The sequence below is a fragment of the Gopherus flavomarginatus genome, chromosome 8, assembly GCF_025201925.1.
Source record: "Gopherus flavomarginatus isolate rGopFla2 chromosome 8, rGopFla2.mat.asm, whole genome shotgun sequence".
Taxonomy (NCBI): Eukaryota; Metazoa; Chordata; order Testudines; family Testudinidae; genus Gopherus; species Gopherus flavomarginatus.
Genome location: NC_066624.1, coordinates 90,677,357 through 90,696,749, shown reverse-complemented (window position 1 = coordinate 90,696,749; position 19,393 = coordinate 90,677,357). Strand labels below are relative to the sequence as shown.

At 43.1% G+C, this 19,393-nt stretch overlaps 2 protein-coding genes across 7 annotated transcripts in view; one reads left to right on the top strand and one right to left on the bottom strand.

The window, feature by feature from the left end:
- Positions 1–19,393, top strand: part of VEPH1 (ventricular zone expressed PH domain containing 1) — a 175,071-nt gene that overhangs the window by 41,094 nt on the left and 114,584 nt on the right. The window lies entirely within an intron of this gene.
- On the bottom strand, positions 6,016–12,610 carry PTX3 (pentraxin 3). Its single transcript, XM_050966036.1, has 3 exons — positions 12,252–12,610; positions 11,263–11,793; positions 6,016–7,363 (listed from the first exon to the last, which is right to left on the bottom strand). The coding sequence occupies exons 1-3, from the start codon at positions 12,394–12,396 to the stop codon at positions 6,747–6,749; spliced, it is 1,293 nt and encodes a 430-aa protein (XP_050821993.1). The 5' UTR covers positions 12,397–12,610; the 3' UTR covers positions 6,016–6,746.

The following is a 19,393-nucleotide window of genomic DNA, read 5'->3' as shown; positions in this document are numbered from 1 at the left end:
AACTGGCCTTCCACATCAATGCCCCAAAAATGAGAGTAGTCCGCCTGGCGTGCCAGGGGTTCCAGCGGCAGCTGCGAGGCTGTTGTATCTCGGTGTTTACAACCAACACAGCGGCCATGTGCTTCATAAATATCCAGGGAGGGACATGGTCCTCCCCCCTTTTGTCAGGAGGCCATCCATTTCCGGGACTTTTGCATGGCCCACTCGATGGAGCTGGTGACGTCCTTTCTCCCAGGCGTTCGGAACGTCTTGGCGCTTTGACTCAGCAGGTCTTTCCTGTCTTACGAGTGATCACTCTGCCTCATGTGAGGCGTTCTGCTTTCCAGAAGCAGAGATGTTTCCTCACATAGACCTGTTCGCTCACCGAGAGAGCAGAAAATGCCAGATGTTCTGCTCCTTCCAAGGTCTCTCCTCGGGATCGATCTTGGACGCATTCCTGATGCCGTGGAAAGGCCAACTCCATTATGCCTTCCCACTGTTCCCACTGGTTCATTAGGTCCTGCTCAAACTCCGCAGGGGCAGAGCGCGCATCATCATGATCACTCCAGAGTGGTCCAGGCAGCACTGATATACCACGTTGCTCGGCCTGTCAATAACAGACCCAATTACCCTGCCACCCCACCCAGACCTCATCACTCAGGGCAACGACAGGCTTCGTCACTCGGACCTGCAGCCTCTTCGCCTCACAGTGTGGCTGCTGCGTAACTGAGCCGGGGTGACAGGAAGCCTTCCACCTGGTCAACGTACCGGGCCAGGTGGAAGCGTTTCTTCTACAGCTGCAATACGCTCGATCTTGCTCCTGCTGAGGTCTCGATCCCCTCTATTTGGCCTGCCTCTGGCCTTCAGCGGCAGGACCTGGCGGTATCATCGCTGAGGATACACTCAGCAGCCATCTCTACCTTCCAGCCAGGCTAAGGTGGACGTTCCGTGTTCTCACGCTCTATGGGTTCGAGATCCCTCAAGGGCTTGGAGAGCTTGCACCCTCGGGTGCGCCGCCCAGCCCCAACCTGGGACCTCAACCTAGTTTTAACCAGACTTATGTCTCCCCCAGTCGAGCCGTTCACGACTGGCCCTCTGATATACCTGTCTTGGACGACAACTTTCCTCGTAGCTGTTACATCGGCCAGACGGGTCTCTGAGCTCAGAGCTCTTACGGGGGTTCCGCCGTACACTAGGTTTCACAAAGACAAGGCGCAGTTATGACCGCACCCGGCTTTCCTCCCTAAGGTGGTTTCGGCCTTTCATGTTACCCACAGCTCAACGCAATGGGCACAACCATTGCACTCCTTGGACATCTGTGGAGTGCTCGCATTTATATTACGCTGCCAGAACCATTTCGTAAGGTGCCCCAGCTCTGTCACGGTAGCGGGCCAAAGGGAGGGCTTGCTTGTTTTCCTCTCAGAGGATCTCATCTTGGGTGATGGCGGACTTCCGCACTTGTTATGATTTGGCTCATATTTCCCCAAGCCACATCATCGTACAGTCTACCAGGGCTCAGGCTTCATCTGCCGCCTTGCTGGCTCGTGTTCCTACCCACGAGATCTGTCGTGCAGCTCCATTGGTCCTCGGTCCATACCTTTGCTTCGCAGTATGCCCTGGTTCAACAGTCAAGAGATGCTGTAGCCTGTGGCTCAGCAGTTTTCATTCTGCCACATTTCACTCCGACCCCACCGCCTACGTAAGGCTTGGGATTCACCTAACTGGAATGGATATGAGCAATCACTCGAAGAAGAAAAGACGGTTACTCACCTTTGTAACTGTTGTTCTTCGAGATGTGTTGCTCATATCCATTCCACACCCGCCCTCCTTCCCCACTGTCGGAGTAGCCGGCAAGAAGGAACTGAGGAGCGGGTGGGCCGGCAGGGGTATATATCAAGCACCATGATGGCGTCACTCTAGGGGGCGACCTGCCGGCCCACTGAGTTGCTAGGGTAAAAGTTTTCCGACGAATGTGCACGCGCGGCGCACACACCTAACTGGAATGGATATGAGCAACACATCTCGAAGAACAACAGTTACAAAGGTGAGTAACCGTCTTTTCAAGTGGCACACCTGAACCATCCTTTTTTAGGTTTTTAGTTTTTAGGTAACAAAACTGAGGAATTGTACCAGACTGAGGTATCAAAAGAGGAGCTTTTGGAACAAACTGATAAATTAAACAGTAATAAGTCACCAGGACCAGATGATGTTCACATAAGAGTTCTGAAGGAACTTAAATATGAAATTGCAGAACTACTTACTGTGGTATGTAACCTATCACTTAAATAATCTTATGTACGAGATGACTGGAGGATAGCTAATGTGATGCCAATTTTTAAAAAAGGCTCCTGAGGCAATCCTGGGAATTACAGGCTAGTATGCCTAACTTCAGTACAAGACAAATTGGCTGAAACTATAGTGAATAAGAGAATTATCAGACACACATAGATGAACAAAATACGCTGGGGAAGAGTCAACGTCAGGGGCAGCTCCAGGCACCAGTACGCCAAGCATGTGCCTGGGGTGGCAAGCCACAGGGGGCGCTCTGCCCGTTGCCGCGAGGGCGGTAGGCAGGTTGCCTTTGGTGGCATGCCTGTGGAGGGTCTGCTGGTCCCGCGGCTTCGGCGGACCTCCCGCAGGCTTGCCGTTAAATCCGTGGGACCGGGGACCTCCAGCAGGCAAGCCGCTGAAGGCGGCCTGCTTGCCGTGCTTGGGGTGGCAAAATACCTAGAGCTGCCCCTGGTCAACATGGCTTTTGTAAAGGGAAATCATGCCTCACCAATCTATTAGAATTCTGTGAGAGAATCAGCAAACATGTGGACAAGGGTGATCCGGTGGATGTACTGTACTTGGACTTTCAGAAAGCCTGTGACAAGATCCCTCACCAAAATCTCTTAAGCAAAGTAAGCAGTCATGGGATAAGTCATGGGAAGGTCTTCTCATGGAGCAGTAACAGGTTTAAAGACAGGAGAAAAAGGGTAGGGATAAATAGTCCATTTCCAAAATGGAGAGAGGTAAATAGCTGTGTCCCCCAGGGATCTGTAATGCGACTGGTGCTGTTCAACATATACATAAATGGTCTGGAAAAAGGGGTAAACAGGGAGGTGGCAAAGTTTGCAGACTATACTAAATTACTCAAGATAGTTAAGTCCAAAGTTGACTGCAAAGAGTAACAAAGGGATGTCACAAAACTGAGTGAGAAAGTGGCAGATAAAATTCAATGTTGATAAATGCGAAATAGTGCATATTGGAAGACATAATCCCAACTATACATACAAAATGATGGGGTCTAAATTACCTGCTATCACTCCAGAAAGAAATCTTGGAGTCATCATGGATAGTTCTCTGAAAACATGTGCTCAGTGTGTAGCACCTGTCAAAAAAGCTAACAATGTTAGGAACCATTATGAAAAGGATAGATAATAAGACAATAGATATAATGCCACTATATAAATCCATGGTATGCCTACAATTTGAATAATGTGCGCATGTTCAGGTCGAACTAAATCTACAAAGATATATTACAAATGGAAAAGATACTAGAGAAGGGCAATAAAAATGATTTAAAGGTATGGAACAGGTTCCATCTCAGGAGAGATTGAAAAGACAAGGACGATTCAGGCTGGAAACGAGATGACCAAGGGGGAATTTGATAGATGTCTATAAAATCATAAATGGTGTGGAGAAAGTAAATAAGGAAGTGTTATCTACCCCTTCACATAACATAAGAACCAGGGGTCACCCAATGAAGTTAATAGGCAGCAAGTTTAAAATAAGCAAAAGAAAGTACTTCATCACACAATGCACAGTCAATCCGTGGAACTCTGCCAGGGGATGTTGTGAAGGCCAAAACTATAACTGGATTACAAAAAGAATTAGACAAGTTCATAGAGGATAGGTCCAGGAATAGCTATTAGCCAAGATGGTCTGTGATGCAAACCCATGCTCTCGGTGTCCCTAGGCTTCTGATTGCCAGATGTTGGGACCGGACAACTGCATGGATCACCTGATGATTGCCTCGTTCTGTTCATTCCCTTTGAAGCATCTGGCATTGGACACTGTCGAAAGACAGAATACGGGTCCATAGCGAGGCAGTGTGGTTCCCCGTCCCGCCGGAGAGGGACGAGCCTCTCTGGACACCAAAGTGGGTGGAGCCAGTGAATCCTGTGCCCGTCCCCCAGAGGTCAAGGCGTAGGACAGGAAGTATAAAAGCCCAGCCCCAGAGCTCACTAGAAGAACAGTTGCCGGAGAGACCAGATGCCTGTGGCCTTCCTCCTGGTCGGGAGACCCTGGCAATCGGTGGCTGACCTGAAGACAGGCTGGACCAGCCGATGCCTGATACCGACCAGTGCCTGGAGGACCTGTCAAGCCTGCCCCTTGCAAGTTACCCAGAGGAGCTGCCAAGCCTATTCCTTGCCATTTACTCTGAAGAACCTATGGTTCTTGACCCCTTGGAGGACACCATCCGGACCCAGATACCTCTCGAGGGGGAGTAGAAAGTAGTCTGGGAGCAGCCGACCCTAGTCTGGCTGCAGCGCTGTCAGAGTCTATGTCGTCGTGTTGCAGCCAGAATCCCCATTGACACAGCAGCGGGTCTTCTGCTGCTGCTAGGGCCCCGGGCTGGGATGCAGTGGAGTGGGTGGGCCTGGGTCCCCCCTGCAACCCAACCTGTGGATGGCAGTCTCCCCCTCTTGCAGGCTTTTCGGAGCCAGGAGTCTGGACTTGCTGTTTACCTGTTTGCTCAGCCCTGGCCTGAGCCATTGACTCTTTGCTGCCCAGCCCTGACCCAGGACCGCTCCAACCCAGGGCCAGAGCCTGTTCATTATATAACAGTTGCTCAGCTCCTATCTGAGGACCTGAGCCCATGACTCACTACTGCCCGCTGACTGGGTGTGAATAACTGTTATGTTTTGCCTCTACTGCTGCCACGGCAAGAGGCTCCCATAGTCAGGCTAATTCACAGTCACAACTGAAATGATATAGCGAGGCGGTGTGGTTCCCCGCTGCCCTAGAGAGGGACGAGTCCCAGGCAAACCCCTGTACAGAGTCTATGGATCATTGGTCTGGCCCAGTATGATCAATCTCATGTATGTTTCGTGGGTTCAGGTACAAACTTGTAACACCCTCAGTTCATGACTTTTTGAACAAACCTAGCCCATTTCATATAGACCTGGGTCGGTTTGTATTTACCTTGAAACCATGAGAAACTCCTACTCTTTCCTATTGTTTCATCAAAAAACTGGGTGCAATTTCATTGTTCACACTGAGTTTTGCTTTGAGTTTTGGGTACATTCACATGTGGTTCTCAAAGCAAAACTTGGGGAGAAAACCCAGGTGGATCACAACCAAAGACAAGTTTCCCTGTGAACCCAAACTGCCTTGTTTCCCACAGTAATAAGTAAATTGAGTAATAAATTATGGTTTGATCCTGAGATGTGCTAAGCACCTGCTGTTCCCATTGGATCTAATCCTGAGGTCCTTATGAAGCTATTAATCTATCCTCACTAATGCAAAACTTCTGTTGGCTTCAGTGGAGTCAGTTATTTTGGATTTCTAACTGAATTTTGAGCTTGTGTAAACACTTCAGAAATAGATGCCTTGACTTCAGTGTGAATGTTGGGTGTTACCAATGGCAGCATTGGGCATATGGTGCTCATCTATTTTAGAGATTTCTCCAGACTGGACATCCCCTTCTCCGGGGGAAGCTATACAAGAACAACTCCAGCTGGACACAGATTTTTTGGGGATCTGTCCCTTTAAGGATACCTCGGTCTCCTGTGAAGAGCAACTGCCCCAATATGACTCCATCCCCTTGGTTGCCTTCAGGGAAGGGATACCTAGCCTGGGCAAATGTTTAGCATTGAGTCCCTAAGTACTCATCATCTCTCAGGCCTCTCAGGATCAGGCCCTTTGTGTGAGATGCTGATATTTGTATGCTCTTTTATATACTGAATAAAAACAAATCTGTTGATGAGAAAACCAGAATACTGTTGTATTAATGTCAGCGTTCATCCTTGTGACAAATTGTAAGCAGTGTCAGTTTGATAAAGTAATTTTATTTACAAGACAACTTTACAAAAATAATTTCAATAAAATTATTACAAAATTCATTTACAATATAATACAGCTGCATCTTCTCAAAAGGTAACACTGGATTATTATGGGGAATACTATGTCTAGGCATATGTTAGGTCAATCCATAGCATAAATAATATTTAAAATAAGGCACTATTTTATGATAGTGTACATACCAGTAACAAAGAGTAATAAAGAACAAACATTACTTCATAAGTCTCACATGGTTCATCTGTAAGAGTGGCATTAGCAATATGAAAGCAACAAATGGGGAACCTCAGAAAATGCAACAGTCTTATGTTAGTTCTATAAAAGCAGTTCCAGCCATTTGTTTGCATGTGTTTAGTTTAGCAATGTAAGAGCCAAAGTCTGCTCTCAAGTGTCTACAGGTAGCTCTCACTGGCTATGAATCTGAAAACACAGCTGGAATGACAGCAGTTTATCTATATTTAAGAACAGCTTTTCCAATATCATTCTCTGACATGCTTTTTCAGTGTTTGTTCAAGACAGCAGACAAAGATCAAATCCAATCTCTACAATATCTCATTTGTAAACTTACAATACTATTTTTTCTTGAGGTTTATTTAAGAATTTAGACACTGAGGGCTGTAGGGCTCTGTGTGTTTGTACCTATTAGTATATTGTTGTCAATGGAAATTTATTGTTTGGTTCAGGATCTAGTTTCTCAGTATTTAGGAAACGTATTGAGCTCCTCCATGTGGCAAAATCTCCGTAACCCCCCACCCAACAACATTGCCCCTGATATTACATGAATCTTCTGCTCTAGGCCGCGCTGTTATCTCTTCATTGCTGAGAACTCTATCCCAGATATTAAAGCCAGTCAGTTTTCCCGAAAAGGCTAAAGTTTCATCAAAACCACCTCCGACACAGCAACCATTCTTTTCTTGGCCTAGCTGCAAAATTCCTCCATCTGGAATGATATGAGCCTCTGCTATTTCTGAGGTGGTAGCAACAAGCTCCCCATTTGCCCACAATGATATGGCCCCGTTGTCTGAACTCCAAGTGCCACAAAAGTGAGCCCAGTGTCCAGGAGAAATTGTGTTTGGGGCAATTAACTTGTTCTGGTCACTACCTACAGCAAGTACTGCAGACTCACGGCTGAGATAGAATTGAATTTCATATGGATTTCTCTTTGTTCCGTAGGAGAATACGATAGTTTTGTCCAGCACCTCAGTCACTTTGACCCAAATGCAGGCAGTAAAGGATTGGAGCGTCATGTCAGCAGTTGGGTGAACACTCCCAAAGATCTTTTTGGAACGCATTGGGAATAAAATTGCAGTTTCACACCCTGGGGGGAAAAAACAGAATTAGAAGTATTATTCTACCCCAGCTAATTTCTGTAAAAGGTGAAGTATTTGTACATTCACAGTTTGGATTCTTGACATAAACTTACCGCTTTAGGCTGGGATTTCCAAAGGGAGTCAGGCTCCTTTGAAAATCCCCATACCATACAGTATGTTGTAGGAATACATGATAGAATGAATGCATTGAACATTTTATTGTCATGGGGTTGAAATAATCACATTGCTTGGATTAGACAGGTCTTCCCAAAGAAGTGGCTATAAAAATGTACAGCATGCCTGCACCATGACATGCTTTCTTTATGACACGTTTTGTTTCATGCGTGTCCTTTTTTAGTCTCAGTATTCTTTTCTCCTTAGAATCATAAGACTGGAAGGGACATCGAGAGGTCATCTAGTCCAGTCCCCTGCAGTCATGGCAGGACTAAATATTATCTAGACCATTCCTGACAGGTGCTTGTCTAACCTGCTCTTAAAAATCTCCAATGATAGAGATTCCACAACCTCCTGAGGCAATTTATTCCAGTGCCTCAGTGTTCTTTTCTCCTTAGGAATAAATTGTCATGGAAACAGCAATGCTGTTGGCATGGGAGGAGCTTAGTGGCCTCTACAGATTCATCTTAACGTTAGCATGGCTGGAAATTTCTTCCATAGTTTGTGAAACCCAGGCATTGGCTAGTCATGATCACATACTATATGCATTATAAAGAGCAATACAATATATTACCATATTAGATAATGGCTACAATTTTGGAAAGTGCCTAAATGACATACTAGCCTATGCCCCATTGACTATCAAGAGACGTAGGCTTATAAGTGCCTAAGTCACTTCTGAAAATTGGACCTGTGCTCCTATATCACTTAGATGCTTTTGAAAATTTTCCCATGTTCTGAATACGATATGCTCTGAAGACATTGTGACTCAGATAACCATAATTATAAGTGAAAAAATACTACAGCTTATTACTTAACATTTTTGCATAAAAGTGCATACTGAAAGGAGTGCGGAAAAAATGAGACCCACCATGCAGATTCTGAACACAGTTATATCAGTGTAAATCCAGAGCAACTCCACTGACCCCAGAGGAGTTATTCTAGACTTCTACTGCTGTAATTGTGAACAGAATCTGTCACACAGTACCTTACAGGAACATTTCACCTACTCAGACTAGATTCAAATCCTGATTAATTCCCAAGTGAAAATGAGCTCAGTGTGCTCATCCTAGTCCCTTGTGAGTTTCTATCCATACTATAATATTTTCACACAATTTGTCACATGTGGTGTTCTCTACTGGCGTGGACTAGAGCAATGGGCATCGAAAGACAGGAGTGCATGGGGACCATTGGCAGAGCCATGCAGAGAAACTTCCGAAACTGCCTGCCTGCTCTAAACTTTGCTTTAATTCTTTTAGTCATTAACTTTCAACTGCACTAAATTGGGCCCCCAAAATCAATCAATATAAAATGAACTGAAAAGATCAATTTCTTAAGAAGCTCTTCTCCGATCTCCAATCAGTGATGATCAGTATGTTGTTAACAAAAATTAGATTAGTGATGGCCAGTAACAGAAATCCATTCAAGAAAGAAAAGTAACTAACGATAATAAAGGCATATTTGACATTCTCAGTTCTGTTGTCTAGTTAATATATGATACATTAATATTCCAGTTGAGTTAGGGTAAAAGAGGCCCCCCTCACAATTAGGCTGACTCATTTCCTGTTTAAAGAAGCTATAGAAGCTAAAATGTCTAAAATATGTCTTAAAATCTTTGTTTTAATGAATGAAGGACTCTTTCTGCCTTCCAGGATTAGGCTGCTGCATTATTTCACATGCTGGTTTCTTTGAACTTTCAGCACAATAATTTTTTTTTCATTGGCTTTTCTGGAGGGGGGCATATGGTGGGGAGGCAACTGTGGATAGACACTACTTAAAAATGTTAGGAATACTATCTTGAAACAGCTTTTTAATTAGCAGACTTTCTGGCTTTATTATCGAGGACTAAACAAAATTAAAACCAGCTTCATGGAAAAACAACAAAAGTGTGTTTAGAAAATCCCTTAAGAGTAGGTCTGGCAGTAATTCAAGATGTGAGAAATCAAAACCAGTTGCTGAAAACTCTCTTGGAAAAGATCTCCAGAGAGACCTATGGAGTATTTCTATATATATATTATTACTATTTTATATCATATTAGGATATTTTCTGTAAAAACATATAGAGCAGAGTCTGCCTCAGTTACACAGATGTAATTCAGGAGTAATTCCAATGAAGTCTCTGGAGTTATTCTGGATTTACACCAGTGGAACTGAGTTTGGAATGTGATTGTTAAATGCTAGTCAGAATACATATTGCTCTCTGTTTGGTACAAATATGCAAAAACGAAAAGTGACTGAGAGGTTTCTCTTTTGTTTTATAGTATAAGTTTGGCATATTGTGGGAGAGACTTGAATAATGATGTAACCATCATGTTACATTTGAAAAAGACAACATTTTTGTGCAAGCAAAAAGAATATTGCTGGTTGCATTCTTTCAGTGTAATCCTTGCCTCTGTCACTCTCCCCTCCCACGTATGTTAGTATGACACTAAATACTACTTTTTTCCCTGCTTCTGGTTACAAAGCTATTCTAATTAAAACTGAATTCATGGTCTACCATTATAGGACACATTTTGTTCAAGGTTATAAAATGCCTTAATATTATTTTAACAGGTTCAGGTGTGAATTACTCTTTGCATTTATGGCAACATTTTCAAAGCTGTAAGAGGTGTGCCTACAAAAGGTACTTACTTTTGTAAGAACTCACATTGCAGCATCACTGTATATTCACTAGCACAAACTGTGTAACTGCACACCACATTTCCCACATGCACACGCAAATGTGGGATTTTGTGATTCCAATGTGCATGCATTTTTGTACCAGGCTCCTTTTGTCCTTGTTGGAAAATTTGGCCCATAAAATCATTATATTGGTAATATTTATAACAAGTGGAATTATAGATATTCAATAGTTTTTGAGCTTTATATTTGAAAGAGCTGTGGTATGTTGGTAGTAACTTTTCACACACCTCTTTAGTTAGTAATATGTAGGGGTTTATTCTTCCATCCCTAAATTTCTCTAATTATTTCAGTCAGGTTCCGTACAATGATGTATAGAAAGCCTGGAACACAGGATTTGAAATACTAAATCAATCTCTATGATCCATCTATCATGGTATCCAGACCTTAGCTGCCATCACTATACCATACTTCAAAAGAAGGAAAAAACCCTATATACAAGATACATGGGGAAAGCTGTTCCTTCCTGACCCACCAAGGGTGATCAGTGTTTGCCCAGAAGCATGACATTTGATTACATGTTGCCCATTGACATTGTCCGTGTTCTCTCAGGTCTACATTTGATCCAATTCACAGCTAGAATTGGTGAGAAGGATGCAGCAGTTGGGTTAGAAAAAGTAAAGATTGGCAGTATATGGAGTGAATGAAAGCTTTCTGTGAACTAAGGTGGAAATCTGGAGCTGGGAAGTTGAAGGGCAAGAAAACATCAAGATTTCACAAATTAGTCTATTTCAAATATGTCCACTGCTCGTTGGTCACAGCCTTAGTCTGGAAGCCTCTCCTAGCCTCAGCATCACAGTTGGAGTTGACTTACTCTAATAATAACTTTGACTAGATTCTTCTTTGGTCCCCAAATTTGAAAAGCTGACCAGCTATTTTTTACAGAGAGCTTGGTGAGTTTCCCCACTGCACACACATCTTACTTCCAACTGTCCCTTTACGGTCATGCCCTGACATAAGAAGAAGAATGTTTAGCTGAGGTATTGAATGTTGCTGTTCTGGACAGGGTATTAAAATAGAGAATTCTAACAAATGCTACCTGGCATAGACTTACCAGCTGGCAGTAAATGCTGAGCTGCCCACTTTTGTGATCCTTTCAGTTCAGCTCTTGTTTGCTGTAGTTCTTCCCACAGAGAGTTCAAAGTCAAATTGTCCCCTCTGCCCATGTAACTGGATTTATCTTGCTGTTGAAAACCTGTCTCCACTTTAGCTGTCCTCTGCCAAACACTCTCCAGCTGAGTGAGTCTGTTAGACACATTGAGGGTCAGCTGCAGAAGCTCTTCAAGAATCTTTCTTTGCTCAGATTCATGAAGGGTCTTGGACTCCTGAACGTGATCTCTGTTCCTCATCAGTGTTTGGTCCACCTGTGACAAGACTCGGGAGGTGACTTTCTCAATGGTGGTGGTGCACGTGCCAGCAAAGTTAGCCACAAACTCGATCATTTCTGCTCGTAGAGTTTGCAGTTCCACCTTAAGGATTTCATCAATGGACTGAAGCAACATGTTCTCTTTCATCTGTGAGTTCTCAAGCATGATGAAGAGTTTGTCCCATTCCGTATGCTCTCGCTGACAGTCACATGAAATAGCTGAAGAACAAGACACAGATGTTACTATTTCTCTTCACTCATTTTTTTCAAACAAAGGAGTTATTTAATAAAATCTCTCTTCATTTATTGCCAATGCTCTCTAAACCACCAGTGCTTTCCCTCTGAATTAAAAGAAGATAAGGCAATGTGTAATTTAGCTGTTTTAAGAATCACAGCAACATTCCAAACATTTCTTTTATAAGAGAGAACTGGAAAATAAGGAGTATAGAGAGATTTTGCAGGGACATGCTAAAGTATTTGCATCATTTGGCTGTGTTAAATAATCTGCTTTTACAAAGCCCTTTCATTTTGTTTGAAAAATGGTATGTTTGCAATAACTGTTACAAGAACTAAATAACAAAGAGTGTGATTTAAATAGCTTATCTTTGGTTTTTATAGAAACTGCTATCTATATTTAATAGTGTTTAATAACACAAAAATAGTTTAAATCCACTTACTTTCTTCAGTAGCAGGAACTATACTTTCTATTTCGTTCTCGAAATTCAGGTACATGAGATCATAGTCCTCATTGTTCAGAGCAGAGGAGGAAGACCAGAAAGCACAAAGCAGAATTGTCAAAGAAAGCATTTCTTGAGACAACATACTCCAGCTGTTTCCTAAAAGTCTCTGAGTCCTCTGGAGTTAAAGGTCTCTCGGAATTGAGCAGAGACAAGACTATCAGCATCTAACACAGAAAGCCCTTAATAAATACTCTGGGAGTTCCTGCTCTCGAATGAATAAGTAACGCTAGTGCCACTGCTGTAATAAGAGTGCTTCTGACTTTTATTTTTTTTGGATGGGAGTAGTGGGGAGGCATGCACGTTGCACAATCTTGAACCTTAAAAGTTTACAGTGTGGGTGGATTAACTAGAGGAGGGAAAGGAATGGGGAAAGCTGCTCTTGCAACTGTGACTTTTCCTGTGAGACCAGACTTCTGTAACATGGAGTGATTTGACAGAAGAGAACAAGGGTAACTAAATCACTGTGAATTTGATGGATAAAAGCATGATAATCATTTTACTATCTCTTGCTATTTTACATCCCTTTTGTAAGGAAGGATTTCTGTAGATGACCTATTTACAAATTCCTTTTATAGTTAAAGTCTGTCTGTGGTCATGGAAAGATTGGAAGAAAAATTTAAATAGCTGGAATTGTTTTAGATAGAAATGTGTTGTAACGTCACTATAAGTATTTAATTTCAGAAGTAACTTTAGCTTAGCAGCTGCATAATTGGACTATTTATGCTAAAATACAATACCAACATTTTTCCATTAACTTGAAAAGCCCCAAATGGATTACTCTTGGATTAGTTATTCATCCAGGGCTTAGATATTACTGTTGCTTAGTATTAGATGCTATATGAAACTTTTGGTAGCTAGGTTACCTTCGTCTGTCTAAAGCTACTCAGTTACAATTTGCAAAGTGTTTGAACCATTTATTATTTCAGTGTCCTCTCTTCGGGTCAAGTTCAATGGTAACATACTGATGGGTCTAAGTTACTTAGACAATGGGTACAAATGATCATAAGTGGTAAAAGAGCATAACTTGCATCAATTTGACATTTTCAAGTAACCCATGTCATTTTCATGCCCATGGGTTACAGAAGGGTAGCAGAAAAAGCAACAGAAGGATACAAGATAAAGTAATCGTTGTTCCTTGCCTAGCTCCCAACCTATTTTAACATCCTCGTTTTACATTGAAAAGTCTATTTTTGACAAAGCAACACCAATATCCGTATATACTGAAACTGTCAAATTCACATTCAGCCTGATCCCCTAAAAGTCCTGGCTGCGTGGAATGTCAGTCCTGCCCAAACATTTCTCAGTTTCAAATGGTCTATCCCTCCAGCAGCTACAGGCCTCAGAAGAAGAGCTATCTGCTAATAGTGAGAGTTAATGAAAAGTATCTTATGTGAAAGGCCTGTGTTTTATGGAATGGAAGGAATTGAGTTGTGTTTCTAATGACCTATTCATATGGTTAACCAATGACTGATATCTGTCTATGTATTGTATGAAGTTAAGTATTGCTATCTGCTGGTGTTTGGCTATTGATTAGTATTTCTATGAACCTCTGGATAATCTTCAGCGATCATAAGAAAAAAGATCCATCTTAGCTGAGGAGAATACACTGGGCAGACCCTGCTATATAATGAAGGTATTTATTCTTTACCAGGCACTGAGTGAAATGCTGCTCTTTACTAAAACTGGATTCAGCAGCGAGAGAGAGGGAGCCATGAGGCAGCACAGCACTCTGTGGGCCCTGTTTTGCAATGAGTCTTTGATGACAGTGTTCATTGACATCAATGGGAGTTCTGCATGTGGAACAAAGGCAATATGTAGCCCTGCACCTGTAAGCAAATCACTGGGCATTCTTTGTTATTACATTGCACTTTTCATAAGTACCAAAAATGCCACTCACCCACATCAATGGACAGGGAAAATTGATGGGGCCAGCAGTAAAAGGGGACAGTCCCAGCGGCAAGTGAGGGAGACTTTCACCAAGAGACAAAGAAGCTTCTCCCCTAGGAGTCCAGCTAGGGGTGATGGGTGCTGATTGGCCAGCATTCTTCACCTCCTGGGATTTAGCTCAGAGCAGGAGCCATGGGGAACTTCTTTCAGCTCCGTTCCAGCAGCCTACTCTACCCACTTGAACTTGGAATGGGAACCCAGCCTGACAGATGCTATGGTCTAGTCAATCACCTGTTTAGGGAGTCAGGAAAGAATTTTTTCTCCCATGGGCCAATTGGCGGATGACCAGGGAGCTTTTTTCCTTCCTCACAGAACCTGCAAGCCACAGTGAATTAAGTAAGAACGTGCAGGGTTCCTAATTTAGGAATTGGAGTGGTGGTGTTGATTTGTTGCAACTTGTGGCCAGTTACCAGTGCGTTTAGCAGAATAAAATGAAGTGTTCCCAGAGATAAAAGACCTGGGATTTTGGTAACGGGTCTTGGGCTGGTGTTAGTAGGGTGAGGCCTTGTGCATTTTGCAGGCCAAGGTCAGATCTTGTGGCTCTTGTTGGCCCAGGTCCCCACCCTGCTGAACCCTCTGTCCCCCTCATGTGGGGGAGGGTGCTGGGTTCAGAGAGCTGAGTCCTGCGGGATAGGCCCTAAGGCAAGCCCACCCCATGTTCTGGGTTATATGGTAAGGAACCCTGTAACTCTGGTTCCAGGGTTATATGGTGAGGAGCCCTGTAACCCCCCACACTGGAACCAATTAAATGCCTCATATAGGAGAGTATGAGTGATGGGTGGGTAGCTCCTCTCCCTTCTGTTAAAGTTTAATCAAAGTTGCAGCTTGCTGCTTAATTCTATGCATGTGTCTGCCCTCATTTTGCCGCTGTGTCACGCCAAGGCTCTCCCCGTCTCTCACTATAGTTATGTGCACTGCCTAACACAACAGGGCCCTGAACTCAGTTGGCACCTTTGGGGGCTACCATAATTAAGGATACGATCTGTCATGGAGGTCACAGACCACCATGAATTCTTCTGGGGCTGCCAGAACAGTTAACTTGTGACCAGCGGTCAGCCCCAGGACCTCCAGAACAGGTGGCCGCCAGACAGCCCTGGGGCCGTCAGAGCAGCGGCCAGCCATAGAGAAGTGGCCCCTGGAACAGCTGACTGGGGGCCAGCCCCAAGGCCACTGAACAGCTGACTGTGGACCAACCCTGAACCTGCTTAAGGAGCAGTCTCTGGCCCGCTGAAGCAGTGGTTGGGGTTGGGTCAGCCCCCTTGGGGCTGGAGCAGCAGTAGTCAGCCCCTGCCACAGGAATACCAGCAAGGCTGGAGTAACTATAAGTCCTGGCAGCGCTGTTTGTCCCCCGGTCCCCAAGTATTTTTAGTAAAAGTCAGGGACAGGTCGCGGGCTTCCATGAATTTTTGTTTATTGCCCACGACCTGTCCCTGACTTTTACTGAAAATACCCGTGACAGAATCTTAACCTTAACCTTGAGGCAACTAATAAATAACAGTGTGAAAATAAAAAAACCCCATCAATAACATATTGGACAGGCCAGCATTCTTGAATCTGCATGCCTACATAAGGATTAAGGTGCCAAATTTAAAGTATCCACCTATGACAATTTTGCCTTCAGTTCATACATATACATTAAAATAATAGTCTAATACAGAACTATTAAAACACTGTAGTGCAGCTTCCAAACACTCTTTTTTAAATCACTATTGTACTTACAGTGAACTGCTGTATTGTGTATTTTTTAACAAGCCCTGTACACTGCTGGACGAGTGCATGGACTGTATGGCACAGGGACCAAGCGCGACATGTTACGGGGAGCAGGCAAGGGGCTACACTAATGCTGTTGCTAGTCTTAGCCTCCCCTGTGAAGAAGGGGCAAGATGAACTCTCATGCGGTCATGGCTCAATTCCGGCCAGCGGAGTTAGGCCAGTGCAGTGGGATGGGGCATGTGCTGCATTGTTCTGAGGGCTCCTGCTACTTCATAGGCCTCTCCCATGCCTAACTGTAACCGTAAAATATCCCTAATTGCATGGTGATTTTTGAGTGGATTGTGCAATTCACAATGTGTCGTGCCCTTGGAAAATCTTACATGAGGCTGAACCGGGAGTACAAATTTGAAGAAAAGGGTAATGATGATATCCAGTGTCATGTTTTTCCATTCACAGAGAGCAGACCAATATGTTCAGACTTTTATTTTAGATTGAGACCAACAAAACAAGCAAGAACCAAAGTAAAGTCCTTGGGCAAATGCCTGCCTCCTCTGCTGGTCTGTACTGAGATCGAGGGTAAAAAAGGCTGCTGTATTTTTTACACACACACACACACACATGAAAAAGGCATCACATATTCAGAGCTAAATGCACCATTTTCAGGTCGGGATAATAGAAAATAATAGATTAATTTACTATTAACTATAAATTGAGCAAGGACAAACTGTCCTGTTTCTGTCTATTGTTTGCTAGTTTGTACTTTCAGCTTTATTCAATTGTTTTGTAAATGTAATTTAGAAAATAATTCCATATACGTAGCCAGTGAGATCATTTAAATGTTGTTCTGAAATAATCCAGACAATTCTAGTTTAACTTTTCTCTTTCTTTATATTTGTCTTAGTCAGGGACATATTCAGGCAATTTCTCATTATGATTTTAGATCACTGGACCAAATTCTACATTCGGTTTCATCTGGGAAATACCTTTGAGTTCAGAGTGGTTTCATGGGTGAAAAGCAGGAAGTTCCAGGGGTTAGAGCACTAGACTTCCTGTGTGAGCTTGAGAAAGTCATTTAACCTTTCCATGCCTCAATTTCCCTATATGTAAGATGAAGATAACACTTTCCTTCCTCACAGGGGTGTTGTGAAGCTAAGTACACTAAAGATTGAGAGGCAGCAGAAACTGCAGTGATGAGGGCATATAAATAACTGAGACAGATTTACAGAATCCAGGGCAAAATTCGACTCTCTGTGTACAGAAGGTAGAGTTGCTACCTCACAGTGTTACTAACTGTAATTACCTGCATTTTGAAATTCCTGCTTCCCCAGACTACATATTACTATTGATTTATATAACTGATATCACATCATCCACAAGTAATAAGTTGTGATTTAAGATGGCACACCCACAACATCTCAGCCTTCGTCTAGGCTAGACAGGGTATGCTGGTATAGCTATATTGGGAAATCCTCCTAGTGGAAACACAACTTAGTGGCAAAAGCTTGTACAAGTTCCCTGAACAAAATAAGCTACAGCTATATTGACTGGAGGTGTGATTTTCTTCACACTCCTAAGTACCATAGCCATGCCAGCAAAACTTTAAAATGTAGACCAAGTCTCATTCGTGACATCTGTCTAGCCTTTTGTTCCAGCACTGTTCTTTGTCTTTTCCAACTGAATTCTTTCCACTCCCTCCTTTCACAACTGGGATGAATTTTCTTTGTGCAGGAGCATGAAAAGCTTATCCTTTCCTAAGGTTACCATCAATGAATTTGACCAGTTAATAGGGTTTAGGGGTCTAATCCTGCATTACATGGACATGAAAAAACTCCCCTTGAAGTAAATAGGAATTGTGCATGTGGAAAGAATGCAGGATCTATTTCTAAATAGTCCAGAGGAGAAAATATAATCTGTTTATCCTACTTGTGAAGGACAGTACTAGCCCTCTAAGGGTCTGCCCCGAGCTTACAATGAGGATAGCCTAGGTGTAATCAAGGAGTCTCCCTGCTCCGTTTTAGTAATGACCTGTTTAAACAGGAGCATAAGCCATCCAGCTTGCCATGGGTGCTGATTACTCTCCCAGGCTCCAGAAGACAAACCTGAACAGACTGAGATGTTGCTTGAGGAGCTTGCAAACCAGGAGCTGTGAGTTAAGGGCCACTTGAACTGCTATTACACAAGCACCTTCCAGGAGACTTGATTAAAGGAAACACACTTATTTTTTACTAGTGTGTCACTTTTGGTTCTCATTCCCCAGCTCCCTTTACAGGGAATGTTTGATGCTCACCTGGGAGAAAGTAACCTGCAGTGCCAACCCTAGCCACAAAAGTGTGCACAGGGCTGGCACATTCCTTTACACTAATCATTAGAAATGTAGGTTCATATTCAAACTCAAGGGTAAATGTAGGGAAGTTTAAGTCAGTATAATTTGTCCTCTTCTGGCCTATCATTATGTAAATTGAAACTGCTAGCTCTACTTACCAACATGTAAGGGCTTGTCTACACAGGGAAACTTGTCTACACAGGGAAACAGCCTAGTTATACCAGCTATTCCGCTGTAGCTATACTGGTCAATTGCCTCAATGTTATACATCACCTTTCAATGTAGCTCTTATTTTCTGGTATTTAGCTCTATGACTGTATCATAAACAGATAGTAGGAGTTAATAGAACAAAAGTACTTTATATCTCTTTTGACTGTAAAGGGTTAACAAGTTCAGTGAGTCTGGCTGTCACCTGACCAGAGGACCAATCAGGGGACAGGATACTTTCAAATCTTGAGGGAGGGAAGGTTTTGTGTGTGTGCTGTTAGAATTTGGTTGTTGTTCACTCTGGGGGTTCAGAGGGACCAGACGTGCAACCAGGTTTCTCTCCAATCTCTCCGATACAGGCTCTTATAAGTTCAGAATAGTGAGTACTAGGTACATAAAGCGAGTTAGGCTTATGGTTGTTTTCTTTATTTGCAAATGTGTATTTGGTTGGAAGAAGTTCAAATGTGTATTTTGCTGAAAGGATTTTAATTTGTACTTGTATACTTAGGCTGAGAGGGTATTCCCAGTGTCTATAGCTGAAAGACCCTGTGCTTATTCTATTTTAAATTTATAAAGATAATTTTTACTGTTTTTCTCTCTTTAATTAAAAGATTTTCTTGTTTAAGAACCTGATTGTTTTTTTTTATTTTGGTGAGACCCCAGGGGACTGGGTCTGGATCCATCAGGGAATTGGTGGGGAGAAAGGAGGGAAGGGAGAGAGAGAGGTTAATTTCTCTCTGTGTTAGGATTACTTTCTCTCTCAGGAAGAATCTGGGAGGGGGAGAGAGAAGGAGGGGGGAAGGTAAATTTTCCTCTCTGTTTTAAGATTCAAGGAGTTTGAATCACAGTGATCTTCCAGGGTAACCCAGGGAGGGGAAGCCTGGGAGAG